This window comes from Centruroides vittatus, unplaced genomic scaffold (genome assembly GCF_030686945.1).
Source record: "Centruroides vittatus isolate TY-2023 unplaced genomic scaffold, ASM3068694v2 contig_634, whole genome shotgun sequence".
Lineage (NCBI taxonomy): Eukaryota > Metazoa > Arthropoda > Arachnida > Scorpiones > Buthidae > Centruroides > Centruroides vittatus.
This window is the reverse complement of record NW_027122389.1, coordinates 63,253-81,940: the sequence shown is the minus strand read 5'-3', so window position 1 is coordinate 81,940 and position 18,688 is coordinate 63,253. Positions and strand designations below refer to the sequence as shown.

General features: G+C 37.1%; 1 protein-coding gene across 1 annotated transcript in view; it reads left to right on the top strand.

Moving 5' to 3' along the window:
- LOC136979769 (nose resistant to fluoxetine protein 6-like) overlaps positions 1-18,009 on the top strand; it is a 49,532-nt gene extending 31,523 nt beyond the window's left edge. Inside the window, exons 11-13 of the mRNA XM_067275801.1 lie at positions 15,397-15,583; positions 16,154-16,296; positions 17,839-18,009. Of these exons, the coding sequence (XP_067131902.1) occupies positions 15,397-15,583; positions 16,154-16,296; positions 17,839-18,009 (501 nt within the window). The remainder of the gene's footprint in view (positions 1-15,396; positions 15,584-16,153; positions 16,297-17,838) is intronic.
- The last annotated feature ends 679 nt before the right edge of the window (positions 18,010-18,688 follow it).

The following is an 18,688-nucleotide window of genomic DNA, read 5'->3' as shown; positions in this document are numbered from 1 at the left end:
TTGACTTAACGAGACTTATTATGCACAGAACATTGTATATTGGGCTAAGAAATCTATAGTCTGTTTTGAATTCATAAAGTTCATCTTACGTTAGAGAGGTTTTATTATATATTCTAAACTTTTTCTTAATTGTTCTGTTGGCGTAAAATAACGCCCCCCAGATATTTTTAGATTTAACTGTTATATATCACAGAGAAAAGGTGTGGCGATCGGTCAAAAATGACCTTTTCCCGACCTATCCCTGATATTTTGGACATAGGACATATTAGGAATTGAAAAAATGGAAAAATTTCAGTGGAGCTTTTACTGTGTTAATGAACATTATTGTGTATATGAGTGTGTAGCGCGATTTTGTTTAATTTCTTGAAGCTTAATAATTCCCGTACTTTTTGTCGAATATTTTTAAGATTTGGCGTGACTGTTTCTTTATTATGGAGATTAATCGTATTACATTTTGATGATTAAAAGTCGAGGTGGAATGAAGAGAGTTGTGTGTATTTCGAGTAAGATCAAACTTACTGACAAATTTTACTTGTTATTAGGATTTACAATTTTCTTATAAAATTTATGCCTGACCTGAAAATTAAGCTTTCTGCCATTTTATAATACAGTAGTTAAAAATATAAATAGTGTTTTAATAAAATATCATAACAGACGGAGCTATTCAATGTTGCCTAGAAAGTTAAGCAACTTGTCGCCGATGTTGTAAAATGTTGTTGAATTTGTGTTTACTATTTTGAATTCTTTATTTAAGTATTTATCGAAGACACCGAGGTTGATCTTTTCGAAAACGTTACGAAAAAATAAATAATATTTTAATTCGTAAAATTTTTTAGGATTGGAAATATTTATGTCTATACGATTACTAGATTTAAAATTATTAATGAAATACGTTATAATTATTTCTTATGTTCAAACGAATATTTAATATTATTAATGAAAAAGTAATATAAAATGTAATATATTAAATGGAATAAATACTGCGTTTACTGGAGTATAGTAAGCGTCAAATTCTCTCCAAAGAATTCAGGAAAAAACCAAAAAGAACTGCAAAATGTTCCAAAAATCGTTTAGCAAAAAGAAAATCCATTCTCTCGCATTCGCTTGACAGAGCACCATCCTCACCGGGTTTAGCTGGTGGAAGCTACAGACGTGAATGCTTTTACTACTAGTCGGTTCGATTATAGGATCAGTCAGGTCTGACCGGTCAATCATAGTGTGAAACAGTTTTAACACTTCCAACGATTCTATCCCTCAGCCAGTGGGTAGGGAGTTATCTGACTAAGTGGATTGTTTAAGATTTAAAAAGTAAAGAGTATTCAATGTTATTTTTATGTACGTTGTTTTGCAAAGTTACATTTGATTATAATTTTTTTAAAATTATACTATAATTATATTGACAGATTTTCAGACATAAAATTTTTAGAATTTTTATCACTTTTAGATGTTAATAATTTTAATACTATGAAAAGCAATATTTCCAAGCGTGTTTTAATTCTTTAAATTAAGTAAATTTAATGGGTAATTTTTTGAATTATTTAAATTACGTAGTGAATCGCAATATTTATATTCGTGTCCGGACTATAGGCCTTATTGACAAGTAACTCTTAAACATAAAGCATATTATATTTAATATCGATCCGAACAAAGACGTACTAAAAGAATTATATCATGTAATATCATTAATTTCTTCGTTACCATCTACCCGTGGGTCTGCTGAGCGCAGTTTTTCGACCACGAAGCAAATTCATACATTGGCCAGGAACACTCGGTCAAAGGAAGATTGTAGTCGCTAGCGTTGCTTTAGATAGAAAAATAGCTTTTAAATACGTTGATGGAGTCGACGACCGGCGACTTTTACGATAAAGTAATTAACGACTTTGCGAAAAAATCGCCGAATAGAGTTAGTTTATAAAAAATAAAAAATTAGTTTTTCTATCATTGTTTGTATCGTATCAATTTCATTATGTATGTATTATTTGTATTTTAAAACTATAATACATAAATTGTTTATTTTTCTCATTTCCCGTATCTGTTTAAAACTTTTATGGAAATGTCATGTACCGGACAGGTCTGACCCGTCACGAATGACGCGAAAAAACGGTTAATTAAGAAAAAATTTATTAGTTTAAAAAAACACAGGAAAAAGTCGTTTGTAGTCGGACACCAATTGTTTATATCAAACTGCCGAACAAAAACCATAAATCGCGGAAGGAAGTCGTCCTACGATCGGTGGAAAATCGAATTTATCTTCGATTTTGACTTTTCTCCCGCTCCAAGTAAGAGTTTCGTTACGTTTAGTAACGAGGGACAACCACTCGGGAAGCGTGATTGAGGAAGAACGACCAATCAAAATAGATGAAAAAAGAACGGAGATTGATATAATCTCTGACAATCGAGGACACCCGGCACTCGGTTAACGTTCCGAATAACCAAAACGCCGCGCGCCAACGCGCAAAAAAAAAAAAAAAAAAAAAACAGATTCTCGTCTATTGTGCTAATCCGTAACCCGTGCCACTTCGGACTTGGACCGTGTCCCCGACGCAAACAGAAGAAGTCTCCCCGTGCCATACGGACTTGTTAACGCCACTTTCCCGGGGCCACCTTCGATCCACCATGAGAGAACCACATCGACGCTCAGGATGTCCGAACGGCTGATTGTCCTAAAGCAAACTACTTTGTACATCGTACATGTTTCTTTTTTGTCGGTTTTTGTCAGATACGTCTTCTTCTGCCACCACGCACGTACAGTACGAATGGACCTTAGGCCATCACTGACGCGCATTTAACTGATTGCCCCCGGAAGTCGGCTTCTCACAGAAACACAACTCCCCTATTATCAAATGTCACGGCACGCCACTGCAAAATTGGTATTAACAGTTAGTATCATAAAGCTACCCCTACCAAATTTCAATATTATTGGTAGGTCTAGCTTAATTTTAAACTTCATCAATGTGGTCTACACCCATTTTGTCTATCTGAACGTATCCTATTATGATTTGTGTCATCTGACTATACACTCCTCTTCCAATTTTCAAAGGTGAAGTTTTTGTAACTTTTCGTAAAATCAAGACGTTTCGATTTATGTGAATTGATAAGTTTAGACTTTGTAGTCTTAACTGTAGCTTTGAAGTCGTTATGTTCAAGGCCTCTGTGAATAGTTGTAGAATTCCTGACTACTCTTATGTCATGTTTCAATTCTGTTTTAATCTGTAATGACATGTTGCACTGTCCATTGTTATCAAACGAACACAGTACGTTTCTATTTGGTACTGAATACTTTCTTTCTTCCAGCTGTCAAATTTTGCGGATGTGGTAGCTCACTATTTTTTATTTTCGACATACTGAAACCTCCTACACCAACTTCCTACACCAACTTCCGAAGCTGTTTTCTCAATAGATAATCTTTTCTTTAATTTCGATGCTCACTGTTTAGTCTAAATATACAACATTTATAAAAATGTAGTTTAGGTATGCAAATTTAAGCTAGAAGCAGTTCTAAATGGCATAAAGTAAGTATGAATGAGAAGAATTGTTTGTGGTTTTAATAGAAAGGTATCAGAGCAATAAAAGGCTGACACTAGATCGTTTTTTACTTTGTGAATTTTTATTTACTTTTTATTTTTTAAGAAGTTCATTCTTCATAAACCATTATTGCTGTTACTTCTGTGGTCAGATTAAGGGATTTAAAGATAGACTCAAAAATATTTTACTTTTTGTGAATTGTCTAATCTTCAATATTAAGAAAAATTCTATCACGGGTTTTTTCCAGGATCCCGGAAAACAGTTCACTTTTATTCCGGAATCTTGGGACAAGCAAAAAAATCGGGAAATGAAAAACACTAGTTTAACATGCGAAAGTGTAGTTTGTAGAAGTGTTAGCTTTCTTGATGAAGCAGTGCAGATAAACGAAAGGCTGTCAGTCATCCTGTAAAATTTTTGAAGTTAAATACTGGTAGTTTTCAGCATCTTACGACATTCTTTAACAATGCCATCGTCTCTGATTTGCCTAATATTTTGTCCATACAATTTTCTCTTTCAATAAAATTAACAGATTTTATTTACTTCTTTAAATAAAATATTTTCATTTAGTCTTTGTGAACTTGAATATTTATCGCTGTAACATAATTTATGGAAACTTTTTTATTAATTTTATCGTTTAAGACTGAAACGATGAGGGAGACAAGCTAGATCTATTTTATCTTAGTTTATCATCTGCAGTCTTAGTAATTTGATAAAACTGTGAATTAATTTTGTATTTAACAGAGGTAGAATGTAGCGAAAAACTTTGATTATTACAGTAATTTCGATCAGCCCATATTTAAAAACTTAGCAGCACATGCAGCATGGGTTCTTTTTTGTTCGCTTTTCATTCTCTTTCGGGATGGTTGGGCACTAAGTACGATGACTGTTTTGCCCCGTGTTTACGAAGAACTTAAAAATTCAGGATTGGATGACGTTGGATCATCGGTTATGTAGCGACCTGTAGAGAGAGACACATTTAATACTTGAAAAAAGTTTTTAGAATTCTTTTCGCGTTGTGGGCAGTGAGAGGGCCTTTTATAACAAGATCATTATGGATTCGGCCAGGCCCACAATGGGGCGGCCTGGTGGTGAGGAACAAAGACCAACATATCTTGACTGCTCACCCCCGAAAAATTTCCGGGGATTTTTCGACCAGGGAACAGGATTTCATTCCAAGTAACTCAGAGTAATAGGCTGCCATCTTGACCGCTCGGCCACCCGGCTGTCAAACTTGAAAAAATTTAGAACATAATAAAAGAATTGTTAGATTGGTGTATAAATGATTTATGCTTGGTAAACTTTTACTATAAAAAAGTATATACAGTCGACTCCGCATTAAGTCGATACCCCAAGGGAAAGTGGAAATGTGTCCAGTTATTCGATGTGACGACTAAAGCGAAGTTGGAAAAAACACCACAAAACTACAATTAATAAAATACAGTAGTGAGTTATACAGTAGTATAGGCTAACAATACATTGTGGTTTCCATTAACAATTACTCTGTAGATAAAAAAGTGAAAAATTTGTTTAGTGTTGTTTGTTTTGATCACCTAACTGTCTCGACTTTCCTCTTCAATGATCACGAATGCCTTGATAACATCATCTTTGCAATTGTCAATTGTTAGCAAGTAACGTCTAAAGATTCTTAATATCTCTAGCGTGAGAAAATGCAAAATTGGATTCTGGTGTGACGTTGATGTATATTGTATATTGTTTTTTTGTTTATCTGTTATTATTTTATACATTAAAATACATAAAATGCTGAGGCATTTTTATTAATATGTATATATATATACTAGTAATATTATGTGGGTATATATATATACTAGTAATAATATAATTTGAGGGTGCCGGGAGGCAGACAGAGTCTCGTTCGTCCTTTTTTTCGGCTCACAGGTCCGTGAGACCTGCCCACGTCAAGATGGCGGTTCTAAAGTTTTACGCGTTACGCGTTTTTAGGCGAGTGGAGGAAGTGGATGGGTCCGACGATAGAGCGGCAATGACGATACCCGAATAAAAGACATAGCCCACGGATAATAACAACAACAAAAATTTATTTAAGCTAACGATATAATTACAGAAGAGGCGCGCGACAGTCGTTTTATTTCGGATTCGCGGAGGGATAGTGTACATAATTTCGGGTCATACCTCGTGATCCGGATCGGTTCTCGTAGTCAAAGTATTCTGTCGATTTCGGGCGGTTCCCCTCGATATTGCGCACACACCCAGTCTAATTGACAGAACGTAATTGGCCCCCCTCTCTTTCCTTGTCGCCCTTTTATTCTCTCGGTCACGTTATTCCGTTTCGCCAACCCGCGTTTTTCGACTCTTGTTCCTCCTGATTCATATTTTCTCCGTGGGCATCAAGCAATAAAATAATTTTATTATTAACGGCTTGGTTCCGGCGGGTTCGAATTTTCAAACCACCTTAGGCTTTCTAAAATCGAAGCTGTCCCTGAAGGCAGGTTCGATTTTTTTCTTGGGGAGGATGGCTATTTTAAGTGCACTGTCTCTCCTTGATTGGTGACTTACAGGGTGACGTTTATTATTCGCGACAATGATTTATAATGCGAATTTTTTCATGATTTACCTGGCGAAATTAACAATTTATAGATTTCGCGACAATCAAAGATTATTCGGGCGCGCGTTACAACACGTTGTTATGTTAGACAACCACGGTGGGTTTGGTAAACACTAACGGCGTTCTTGGAAGTAAGGTTGTTCCTTAGCTGGCACGTGGTGCAGACGTAGCTTCCTTTCGTCACTTGGGTCCGAGAGTAAAGTTCAAGGTCTTGGGTGTTCGTTATGTCCCCTTGTTGATGGGAGTTTGTTGACTTGTGCTACGTTGCTGGCATGTTTGCTGAAGATAGATTTTGAACAGGAACTTGAGGGCTGGAGGATTCCGGTGAGTGGTGTCTTGATGTAGTTTGTTGTAGTGTGGCGGTGTCGTCATGCGTTGAATTCGGTGCGGTGATTAGCTTTGGTGGATCGTCATAGTCTTAGTCTGTCGCGGTGAGGATGTCGTCCTATTGGTACTCACAAAAGTTAAATACAAACAGTTATTTGAAATGAAAAGTCTATTTGTTCTCGGATCGAGGTACACGTTACAAAATTGATAAATGGGGTTACTCTCCTTCAGGTCGATTGGATGATAAAATTCTAAGTCTAACTGGGAAAAGCTAATACGTTGGTATAATTCAAAACGTTAGTTAAAATAGTTAAATAAAATTCGAGTAAATGTAATAAGTTATATAATATATGATATGATATATATTTTTATAATATGATATATAGTGCTATATTATAACGGATTACAATAAGGACAAAAACTTCGAAAGAAGAAGTTTGAACAAAGGAAAAAATGGCGGTGTTAATAAGTTTGAACAATGGACCGTTGGTGAAGTCGGGTGGGATCGCTCCGGGGTGCTTCCTGTAAGGGTGTGTCACTTCCCGGAAGCGAGTTAGCTTCCCTTTCTTGAAGACGGATTTCTTCGGGTCGAGTATCTTGCGGTTGTTGTTGGCCCGCCGGAGTTTGTTGTCGGCGGCGTGTAACTGATCGGAAAATATAGATAAGGCAAATAAAAAATATTTCAGCACCAAAGCAGCTAGCAAATATTACGGAAGAGGCAAAGATGAAGGCCAGTAATAGATGTTATTGCTAACCTTCCTTAGTCTATTCCCTGCACTCAGGGGATGATAGGTTGGCTTGTCGCGGGCAAAACGAACCGCGGGATGCGACTACGATTTCGGCTTGGCCGTGGCATCACCCATGGTTGTTCGGGGACCGGGCCGCGGCTGCGTAGCGCGTATGGAGGCGTACTTTCTTGTTCCTCGGCTTCCGATTGTTTGCGTTCTGAGTCCCTGCACTCGGTGTCCTCTTCACTTTTCCTTTCCACAATTTCTCCTGTTGGGGGTTGAGTAGGGATAGAGGTTAAGATAAATTCGTCCCATGGGTCGAAATACGAGGATTCGTCAAGCTCGGCGGTTGCGGTCAAGGTTGTGAGTTGATCGTTACTTTGGTCTTGATGCAGGTGGACTTCCTCGCAGGCGGTCGTTGGTTTGATTCGATCTGCGTGGACGTGCATTCTCCGTTTGGTTTCTAAGTGTTCAATTTTAAAATTAACAGGACCAAGAGTTCCGATAATCCGATAGGGTCCAGACCATCGAGGTGCTAATTTTCGTTTTAACCCTCGTGGCGTAACGACTTCCTTTAATAGCACTCGGTCTCCCACTTTATAACGGGGAGGATTATTTTGTCGCCGATGTCGTTCTTGTCGATCTTCGGCGGCCTGTTCAGCCACTTGTTGAGCCGTTTGATGAGCTTATTTCATCTGTTGTTGCAATTCTGAGGCAAAATAGTTATCTATATCATAGCGCACCTCCGCCGGCTTAGTAACTATATCAAACGGATAGGTAGGGTCTCTACCATACAAAAGAAAGAATGGACTTTCATTCGTAGAAGCGTGCACTGAGGTGTTGTACGCGAAAAGAGAGTAAGGTATCCACTCGTCCCAATCGTGTTGATCTCTGGCTACATAATGTGCTAAAATATCAATTAATGTTTTGTTAAATCTGTCCACAACGCCATTACTGGCAGGATGATAAGCGGTAGTGAGGAGCCTGTTTATGTTCAGGAGCTCACATACTTCGGTAAACATTTTTGAAATCAGATTCGGGGCTCGGTTTGTCAGTAATTGCGTCGGCGTCGAGTGACGTAATATAATATTGGTAACGAAGGCTTTCGCGATCGTCTTACTACTAACATCCGGTAGTGGAATAGCTTCAGCATACCAGGTAAAGTGATCGACGAATACTAAGATATATTTATTTCCTGTAGTGGTGCGCAGGAGTGGTCCCACAATATCCATGGCGGTACGTTCAAAGACGTGTGAAAGGGGAGCAAATAATTGTAATTTGGCTTGGGCTCGGCGTCCTCGCCAACGATGTTTCGCGCAACTTAGACAACTTCAGCAATAATTTCGTATTTCCTTGGTCATTTCTGGCCAATAAAACGACTTAGCTATTTTAGTTCTCCCAGATGTCCAGCGATGGGATTATCATGGTAAGTATATAGGAGATAATCCTTAAGAGTGGTTAGGACAACAATTTGTTCCCACCAGTCAGATTGTCCTTTATTGGTATTTTTGTGGCATAGGGCGCCTTCTTCATTGTGATAGAATTCGTCCAAATTAAGGCCGTTCCAACTTCCTGAGGTTGCTCTGTCTTGCAATTGTTGGATGAGGAGTTTCCAACGAGTATCGCCTTGTCGCGCCTTCGCTATCTGCGTCAGGGAAAATATAGAGTCTACCTCCTGGATTTGATGAATAGGAATGCGACTAAAAGCATCCGCATACTTATGAGACTCTCCTGCTTTGTGAACCACATCAAAATCGAATTCTTGGAGGAAGATAATCCATCGTGATAGCCACGAATTTGTAGTTGAGTCCTTACAGTCGAGTAACCAACGCAGAGGTCGATGATCCGTGAGTATCGTAAATTTTCGCCCATATAAGTACGGTTTAAAATATCTTACAGCCCAAACAGTAGCTAAACACTCCTTCTCAGTCGTGCTATAGTTAAGTTCGAGTTTCCTTAGTAATCGACTTGCATAAGCAATCGGCTTCTCCGCGCCATTTTCCTCTAGGGATAATGTGGCTCCTAAGGCAACATTCGAAGCATCCGTAGCAAAGATAAAAGGCTTCGAAAAATCTGGTAATTTTAATAATGGAGTCGAGGTTAGAATTTGCTTTAGAGTCTCGAAAAACTTTCCTGTTGAGTCGGGCCCCATTCGAAAGAGGTATCTTTTTTTAATAAATCCGTTAAGGGTTTGGCGATTTTTTCATACTGGTCTACATATCTACGATAATACCCAGTTAATCCCAAAAAAGATCGAATTTCTCGCTTATTTTCGGGTCTAGGGAAGTCTAAGATGCACTTTATCTTATCGCTATCCAGTTTTATACCCTGCTCGAAAATTTCATTGCCTAAAAATTTTATCTGTCTCTGCAGGAAATGACATTTTTTTGGCTTTAGCTTAATTCCAGCTTTGCCTAGTTGTTGGAATATTTGTTTCAAACGTTTAAGGTAAGTAGGGAAGTCGGGACTGAAAGTCAAGATGTCGTCCATGTAGACGAGGCATGTCTTTTCCTTCAGACCATGCAGGACGAAGTCCATTGTCCTTTCAAATGCCGCAGGCGAATTACGGAGCCCCATGGGGCACCTGTTCCACTGATAGTGCCCATCAGGGGTGGAGAAGGCTGTTTTCTCCTTATCACATACACTCAGTTGCCAAAATCCCGAGACTGTGTCCATTGTGGAGAAATATTTCGCTTGGCCCATCAAGCTGAGGGATTCCTGCACTAAGGGTAGTGGATATGGATCTACTTTGGTGATTTTATTTAATTTACGGTAATCTATCACTAATCTTAAACCACTCAGATTTTTCTTAACGAGAAGCGCCGCTGAACTCCAGGGTGACGTAGAGTGTTCGATGATGTTATTCGCTAAAAGTCCATCGATTATTTCATTTAATTGCTGCCGTTGCGCATATGGAATTCGATAAGGGGGGGAGTAAACGGGCGCCGCATCGCCGGTATCAATTTTATGTTGCACAATATTGCAATTTCGCAAATCATAATCATTCACGGCGAAAACGTGTCAATATTTATATAATAAGGCTAAAAGCTCTTGGTGTTCGTCTTCCAGGATATCAGTCCAGTCAAATAATTGATTAAATTTGGCTGTTGTTAATTGTTCCATTTCTCCTTCTCGGATCGACCGACCGGGTCTGTTTCCTGGACCGCCTTGAAATACATGCCTACTTTCTCTCCTTTTTTTAAAGTTATAGTTTGGTGGGTCGAGTTACGAAGACGGATAGGTACTTGTCTTTTTTTGTTGGGTGTGACCAGTACATCGGCTCCAAATATCCCTTCCTGGGCAAGGGGTAATGTTTTGATTACTCCCATTTTATTACTTGGAAGGCAACGTCCCCGGATAGTCGCGCTTACGATATTATCCGTCATAGGGGGAAGTCGGCACAGTTCTATTAAAACTACCTCTTTTCCTTCTTCTCTGTCTATCTGTCTCTGTGATCCCTTTTTAAATCTTATAGCCGTTGTTACCTGGGCATTTCCCCTTGATTTATTCTGACCTCGGTTACGCGTTGTCGTTACGTTGGGTAGTTCTTCCCCCGATTCTTTTCCAGACATCATGGAGTTTAATAACGTTACTACCGCAACAGGGAGTATAATCAATTTTTCTTTCTTTAAATTGATAAGAAAGCCCTTATCTGAGATCATATCTCTCCCAATAATTCTGTCGCAAAGATACGTAACGTCTATATCTACGAGACAACAAGCAAAGGAAAATTGCAGATCGCCGATTTTGAAGGTAGTGTTAGCAATACCGTAAGTTTGAATGATATGGACAGTAGCGCTTCATAGATCATTCTCTTTATTGTGGTCGACCTGTATCCTTTCCTTCATTGTTTTGGCAAAGGCCTTAGACAAAAGGGATACCTTAGCTCCGGTGTCTATCTGCACAATGGCCGGGCTTCCTCCTATATAACATTCAAAAGTAGCCTCGCTTCGAATATCGGGATAAGTAATAGCAGTTACCGATTGAGCCTGTGGTCTCTCGATGTGCGAGTTTTGCTTTTTGTCCTTTACGGAATTGTATCTGGCCCGAGAGGGTCGTTGCCGCTTATTATATGGGGATCCCTGGCCCTAGACGCTTTGCACGTTTCCTTTCCACCTGTTGGGTTTCTCCTTTCTAGCACGACTCCTATTGCTCTCCTAGCTTTCGCGCCTTTTTGGGGCTTCCATATGCTCGACGTCGCTTCGCGTACGCGTCAGAGCATCGCTACGATTATTATCTCGGCGATAGAAGGAATTCCGGTTCCGATAGGGTTGGGTGTTTGGTTGGTTGGGCCCACGACTAGAGTTACCTGAGCGGTATCCTCCTCGCCAGGAAGGCAGATTATTCTGATTACCTCGATTATCTCTCCAAGTATTTTGCCTCTCTGGAGGGGTTCTAGCATTACCGGTCGTGGAGGTTCGGGTTAACCCTTCCACTCTGGCTTGAAATTCTTGCATAGCCGACGTTAGCTGGGCTATCTCGTCCTGTGAGGAGGAATCTGTCGCCCGCTCGCTGTCCCGGACTGTTCGTAATATTCCCCGCGGATGAGAGGTGAGCTGTTCGATCGTCTCCTCACTGATCGCGGCTTTGAGCGCCTCATCGAAGGTCTCAGCCTCACGACTCAATACTCTTCTACAGATCCTTATATCGATCCCGTTAAGGAATTGCGCTTTTAACCGTTCGTCTAACTCCTTCCCGTTGAATGCGCTGAATAATAGCGGCTTCCGCGGCGTCTGCTCCGGGCTCTGACTTAATCTGTATTTCCATGGCAAGCGCTTGAAGTTGGGCGGCGTATGCTTGTACGTCCTCGTCCCGTTTTTCGACACAGGTATAGAATTTACTAAGCCTAAACGAATAAGGTTCCCGTTCGAACCGCGCGATCATTAAGCGCTTAAATTCGTCAAACTCGTCGACCTTTTTGATTCGTCGGTCTTTTCGGACGAACTCCCGAGCTATCCCGGTGAGTTTGAGTTTGGCTACGGCCAGCATTTGGGCCTTTGACCATGCCGCAACTTTCGTTACATCTGCTAACGAGTCGAAAAAATCCGTAACTCGGAGGCCTCCCGTTTCTCCGGAAAATACGGGCAGTAGTAGAATGATTCTGCCCAACCCTCCTAGAGTGAGGGGATTCGGATTTGGGTGAGCTGGTCCCGCCGCGGGTTGCAAATTGCCCTCCATTCTTCATGATAGGTTCGATTAGAGGAGAATCCTAGTCTTTCTACCTATGATTTAGGTCCCTACTTAGACTGAAATGGTTTTTTTTATTCGACTATGGTCCTTTCTGCTCTATCGATATTTCGAAGGGCTCGAACCCCACTCCTGAAAAACCAATTTGTGGGTGCCGGGAGGCGGACAGAGTCTCGTTCCTCCTTTTTTTCGGCTCACAGGTCCGTGAGACCTTCCCACGTCAAGATGGCGGTTCTAAAGTGTTACGCGTTACGCGTTTTTAGGCGAGTGGAGGAAGTGGATGGGTCTGACGATAGAGCAGCAGTGACGATACCCGAATAAAAGACATAGCCCACGGATAATAACAACAACAAAAATTTATTTAAGCTAACGATATAATTACAGAAGAGGCGCGCGACAGTCGTTTTATTTCGGATTCGCGGAGGGATAGTGTACATAATTTCGGGTCATACCTCGTGATCCGGATCGGTTCTCGTAGTCAAAGTATTCTGTCGATTTCGGGCGGTTCCCCTCGATATTGCGCACACACCCAGTCTAATTGACAGAACGTAACCGGCCCCCTCTCTTCCCTCGTCGCCCTTTTATTCTCTCGGTCAAGTTATTCTGTATCGCCAACCCGCGTTTTTCGACTCTTGTTTCTCCTGATTCATATTTTCTCTGTGGGAACCAAGCAATAAAATAATTTTATTATTAACGGCTGGGTTCCGGTGGGTTCGAATTTTCACAATATGTATATATATATACCAGTAATATTAATATATTAAATAAATATTAACAAATAAAGAGACTCTTCCTGCTGAAAAAGAATGAGTTCGCACTACACGTGCGGAGTGAATTCATTTTTTTAAGAGGGGTAGTTGTAGTTTATTATAAGCTAACGTACAAACATTTTTGTATAATGCTGTAATTTAGATTTTGATTACTTGACAGGGTTTTTTGCTCTGAAACTAATTTAAAACCAAATAGTAACGCATTTGAAAATTTTATTAATAAAAAATAACACTTCTGTTTGCAGTATTTTCAGATTATTATTCTGTGCAAAGAATTCTGATGATGTGCTTTGGTTGTTAATGTTTGTCATGAGTTATTTTGATAAATTCTGTCGGCTGTTAAATTTACATACCATACACTAATAAAAGAAGATCATTGTTTTTGTGAGTAGAACGATGAAAATTTAGTAACGAGTTACGTATCTCTCCAAGCTGATATGAGATTGCATTGAAAAAACAACTTTCTATTATTAATGATAACAAGTAAAATTATCTGTTACAAATTTTGATATGAAAATAGCATTCATGTTATTATTTTTGTCACTTGAAATAAAAAAGCTTAATTTTGAGAGTTTTATAAAAAAAAATTGTAAATGGCAATAACAAGTAAAGTTTTCATTAAGTTAGAATTTCCTCTATCTTCCTACTCCATCGACCTCTTTTTACCATCAAAATTTAAAATTATTATCTGCTTTGTATACAAGTTATTCTGCTCAATTTCGTTTCTTGACATACATTTCATGCTGAGATATTTTTTAAAAATGCCAATACACACGTACCCTTTCACACAAACACCTGAACCTTGCCGGTACAAAAGACCTGAACCTTGTTTTTTCCGGAAAGATTCAGGGAACTAAAAACGTAGTTTTGGAAACACGCACATATGGTCAAATTCTACACGATTCCAATACAGATTTGTTTCGCACAAGACGGCTTTTCTACATCCGATTTCGCTCTTACACGGATCGAGAATTTGAAAAATGTTTTGGCAAAATTTCCCAATCTTTAAATCCGAACACTGTTATTCGATATTTTTTTATTCAAGTCAACATGCATATTTTCTCAAATCTACCTACGGATTTTAGAAAATTGAAATTTTGAAATTATTACGTGCCTTTCGTCAGGTTTACATTAATGAAAACTAATAATACAATTATTCATCTTTTGTCTTTGCTTTTCTATCAATCAGCTGGTATTGTTGTTGCTTTTAGACTTTACCCACTAAGTGAGTCACAGTGTTTAGATTTTATAGATTAATCTTTGTATTTAGTATACCGTATTTAATATATTAAAATAATTAAGCGCCAAACATTTTGAAGTGTTACTAGTACTCTAAAAGTTTAAAGATTTTTTAAAATTATAATTGATTATTAAAAATTCTATTTTATATTTCTGGTGTGTTAAATAAAGTGTAAAAAGTATTTTATGATTATATTTTTCTTTATCTTCTTTTTCTGAATTACACAAATTGTAACAAAAGTTCAGGGGTCACAGTGACCCCACCTCACGGGTTATGTTTCTTTTTTCACCTCACGGATTAAGGGTTAAATGTAATTAAAATTTTTTAAAATTATAGGTAAGTAATCGTTTGCAACAATAACGAACGAAATACAGCGGTATCTCGGTACTCGAACTGTTTTAACTCGAAAACTTTGGTATTCCAACACAAATTTTAGAAAAAAAAATTCTCGGTACTTGACTGAACAAGCGCAGATAATTACGATACTTTGTAAAAAGAAAATGCCCTTGTTTAACTAAAATTAATATAAATGCGTAATACAATACTTTCAATTGTGACTGTTAGTTCATTATTGATTAGAAATAAATTAGCGATTACTGTAACAAACATATTTTTTTTTTGGAACAAAAAAGAATTGTATACTTATATTAGATTTTAGAACATAGGCTTTTTTTTGCAGTCTTCTTTAGTTTCGCATAGGACGGACTCGCATAACACGGCCTTTCTCGAAACATAACTAACGTGTTATACGAGGAAAACTTGTACTTTCCATCTCCCTCTTACGAATAAAATTTACCATCGTAAAATGATTCATTGAATATTTAATGTTTAATTAAGTGAAGCTGCTAACGAAAGATACATTGTTGTTGACAGGACTGTTACTCATGATGTTAGTAAATATCAAAATTTTCATTTAAGACGTTCTCTCTTTAAATTTCTAAACATTTATTTTCAATTCACAGGAAGTATTATCATATAATTGTAAATTAAACTTTCTTTGTAGTCCGTTTATTAAGAATTTTACGTTTGAATTATTAGATTACCCTTCTACTTTGTTGGACCGGATGCATTGTATTAATGACATTATCAATTTTTGGAGTTCGTAGTTACAAGAAAAATATTTTGGCCAACGAAAACATAATCATCGCCTTTCAATGCATTGCTCCATTTGCGTGGACCGTCGGACTCGCTTGGTTGACAGTGGCTTGTGTGACAGGTCACGGAGGTAAAGAAAATTCTCATTATGTAGTGTTTACGTTCGATTTTTATTTTTCGGGTTTATATTTATTTTTGTTTCTGTTTAATTTACTGTAACTGGTAATGAGCTCTATTTATAATAATATTAATTACGTTTTGTAAAATTACTAAGAATAGAACTTTACCTGATGGAAAATACAATTTCCTACCTGATACATATCCTATCTATTACATTTAGGTAAATAAATACAGAAACTGAATTAGAATTATTTAGATAATTATTACTTTTATAACGCAAAGTATATTTGTATTGTAGCCAATCAATACTATATTATCTGAACTGGTTCATTAACCGTACCGATACAGTTATACATGATAATTCTAGTTAATGAAATTAATAGGCTGGAAGTTGTACTTTTTTCAGTTTAATTTTTTAACCTGTTCTGAATAAAATAATCTGACTGCATTTGTTTAAAAGTTTTTATTTTCTTGTCACTCGAAAAACATTAAGTAATCACTTTACCGTGAACCGTACTTTGTGTACATTTTAGTTAACTTCAATCGTCACGTTATAAAAATTTTATTTGTTTATTTTCAGGAACCGTCAATCGTTTGTTATCTCTTCGTATTTTTGTAGTGTTCAACAGTCTGAATACTTGGATATATCTGTCTAACAGTCTGATCATCATTTACATTTTTTGCAGTATGAAAAAAGCTATTGTTATATCCCATTTTAATATGGTAAAGTTGTAATTTTTCGTATTTTGGAATAGTCTTATCAATCTGATATTTAATATACCGCGATGTGGCTTATGCACTTTCATTCTCGTGATAATTTTAATTATTACAAAGTGTAGGACATATAGGCATAAAAATTTCTATAAGTGTAAAATATAGGTACACAGGCAAAAAGTAGACACTTTGATGTTTAAAAATAGAAAGATTAGTTGAAACTAATACTGAAAGCACGTATTCTTTGTTTTATGTGTATTTATCCCTAGAATTTTCGGCATATTGCTTTTTGTTCGCCAACAAAAAGTTCAGAGTTTACGATCGCTTTCATCACCACACAAGAAATTACAAACTATGAAAAATGTGCTGGAGACGTGCGGGAACCGGCTTTATATATTTTTTCTACGCGCCACCTGGTGGCGATTGAAAGTTCAGGTATCGGCGCTACATTAGTTTGTAGACATAATTCCTTGCCTATGCAATGATGTTTAAATGAGAGAAACTACTCTTGAACATTGCATGACGTGATTGCTGCATGCTTGAATGAACCGATTTCACTTTGAAAATATTCATAATCGGCTGTAGTTGTGCAAGATTTCGATAAAATTTCTGCAATTTTCCTTACTTTTACCCTATCTGAATTCCTTTTTATAATTTGCTGCAATTGTGCGAGAAGCTGTGGCAAGACTGTAGTTTCAAAGAAAATATCAACAGTTTTCATTAGCAGCAGACCTTTACTTTCCAGTTCGGCAGTAGAATTTAGAATATCCTCAAAATTATTTTGCAAGTATTTCCAATGTGCTTTAACTAACCTGCAACAGATTGCAATTATTGCATGCCAAACTGCTGCAGCTTCTTCGCTATCAAATATTTGAATGATTTGAAGATAATCTAAGTAAATCGTCATATAAGCATTACTTAATGAAATTATATCCTTTCTTTAATATTATTTATTACTTTGATGCGATTTACATGGTAGAATACACAGCTTCTAGCCATGTACAGTACATGTACTTAAATGGTTCAAAACTGATTTTTATGGCAGGGAAACATTTGGAGTGTTTCTCTAAACGTTCAATTTTGAGGGACATTTCAGAAACACTTTTCTTTCACTGATACTATCTCCTCGTTGATTGCAGGAGAACATACTTTCATATTTTCGGCTAATCGATAGACAGACCATGAGAATCACAAGTAATATGAAGCATTTCTGAACGAATGACATTTAAAATATCTCCAGCCTTTAAAATGTAATGTAGCACTGTTCGTAATAAGAAAATCCAGGAACGAGTGCATAACATTTCTGGCTGTGATGAGATCTTACTAGGAAATTACCTTTTATAATTGTCATTATAAAATAACTATAAAAATATAAACTATATACACTCTTCAAAAGTGTAAGCGCAAAATGAAGAAGGAATGCGTACAGCCACGAATTGCGAAACCGGTAGATTTACCTGAACTGGTCCCGCAATGTGCGTGTGGGTACGCGCTTTTTTTTTGGGGCGTGACAATTTCACCTTTGTAACTGATTACATTTCTTTTTTACAGTTGATGGTATATTCATTTGCTATGTTCCTGTCACTGATCGCTGCTCTGTTCTTCTTCGTATTTTTCGACTCCCCATTGAGCAGTCTTCTGTCCAACGTTCAAGAAATAGAACATCACAAAAAAAGTAACTTCCAATCAAAACATTACGGAAATGGAGATAAGAAAGAATAAAATAATTTCTGTTATGTGGTAAACATTGCAGATTATATTAACATTATATATTCTGATAATATAAGACTGTTAATTAAATAACTTTAAATATTTTAAAATATGGCCAGGACTTTCTATGGGCAGCATTTTCTTAAAGTATACAAAATTCTTTAAAAAAATTTCTCAAGACAATACATACGAATGTGTTTTTATTTTAATCTAGTCTTTTCAAATGCTTATTTGAGGAATTAACAATCTTACGGCGGAGTTGACCTTTTTTTATAAGCTGCTCCTCCGCTTTTAACTGTAAAACAGTTAAAATATCTTTCTGGCGGTGGCACTTCATAAAAAATTAAATTAAAAAAAACACGTTTATATGTATTGTCTTGAGGAATGTTTTAAAAAAATTTTAGTAAACTTTAAATATATTTTAAATTTGATTTACTATGATAATGTCATATGTCTTGCGAGCAGCATAATGCTTGGCTCGACGTTTATTGCAACTATAATATACTTGATACATACTGCTTACTAATATGTAACCTTTTTATAATTTTTTGACTGTTATGTTTTATAATATACACAGAGATTGTAAATATAACGCAATGCTAACCTCCAACGGGCAAATGCAACTTTATGGTTCTAAGTTAAGAGGAGTTATAAAATTGTTTATCTTGTTAATATATAACGAACAAATAAA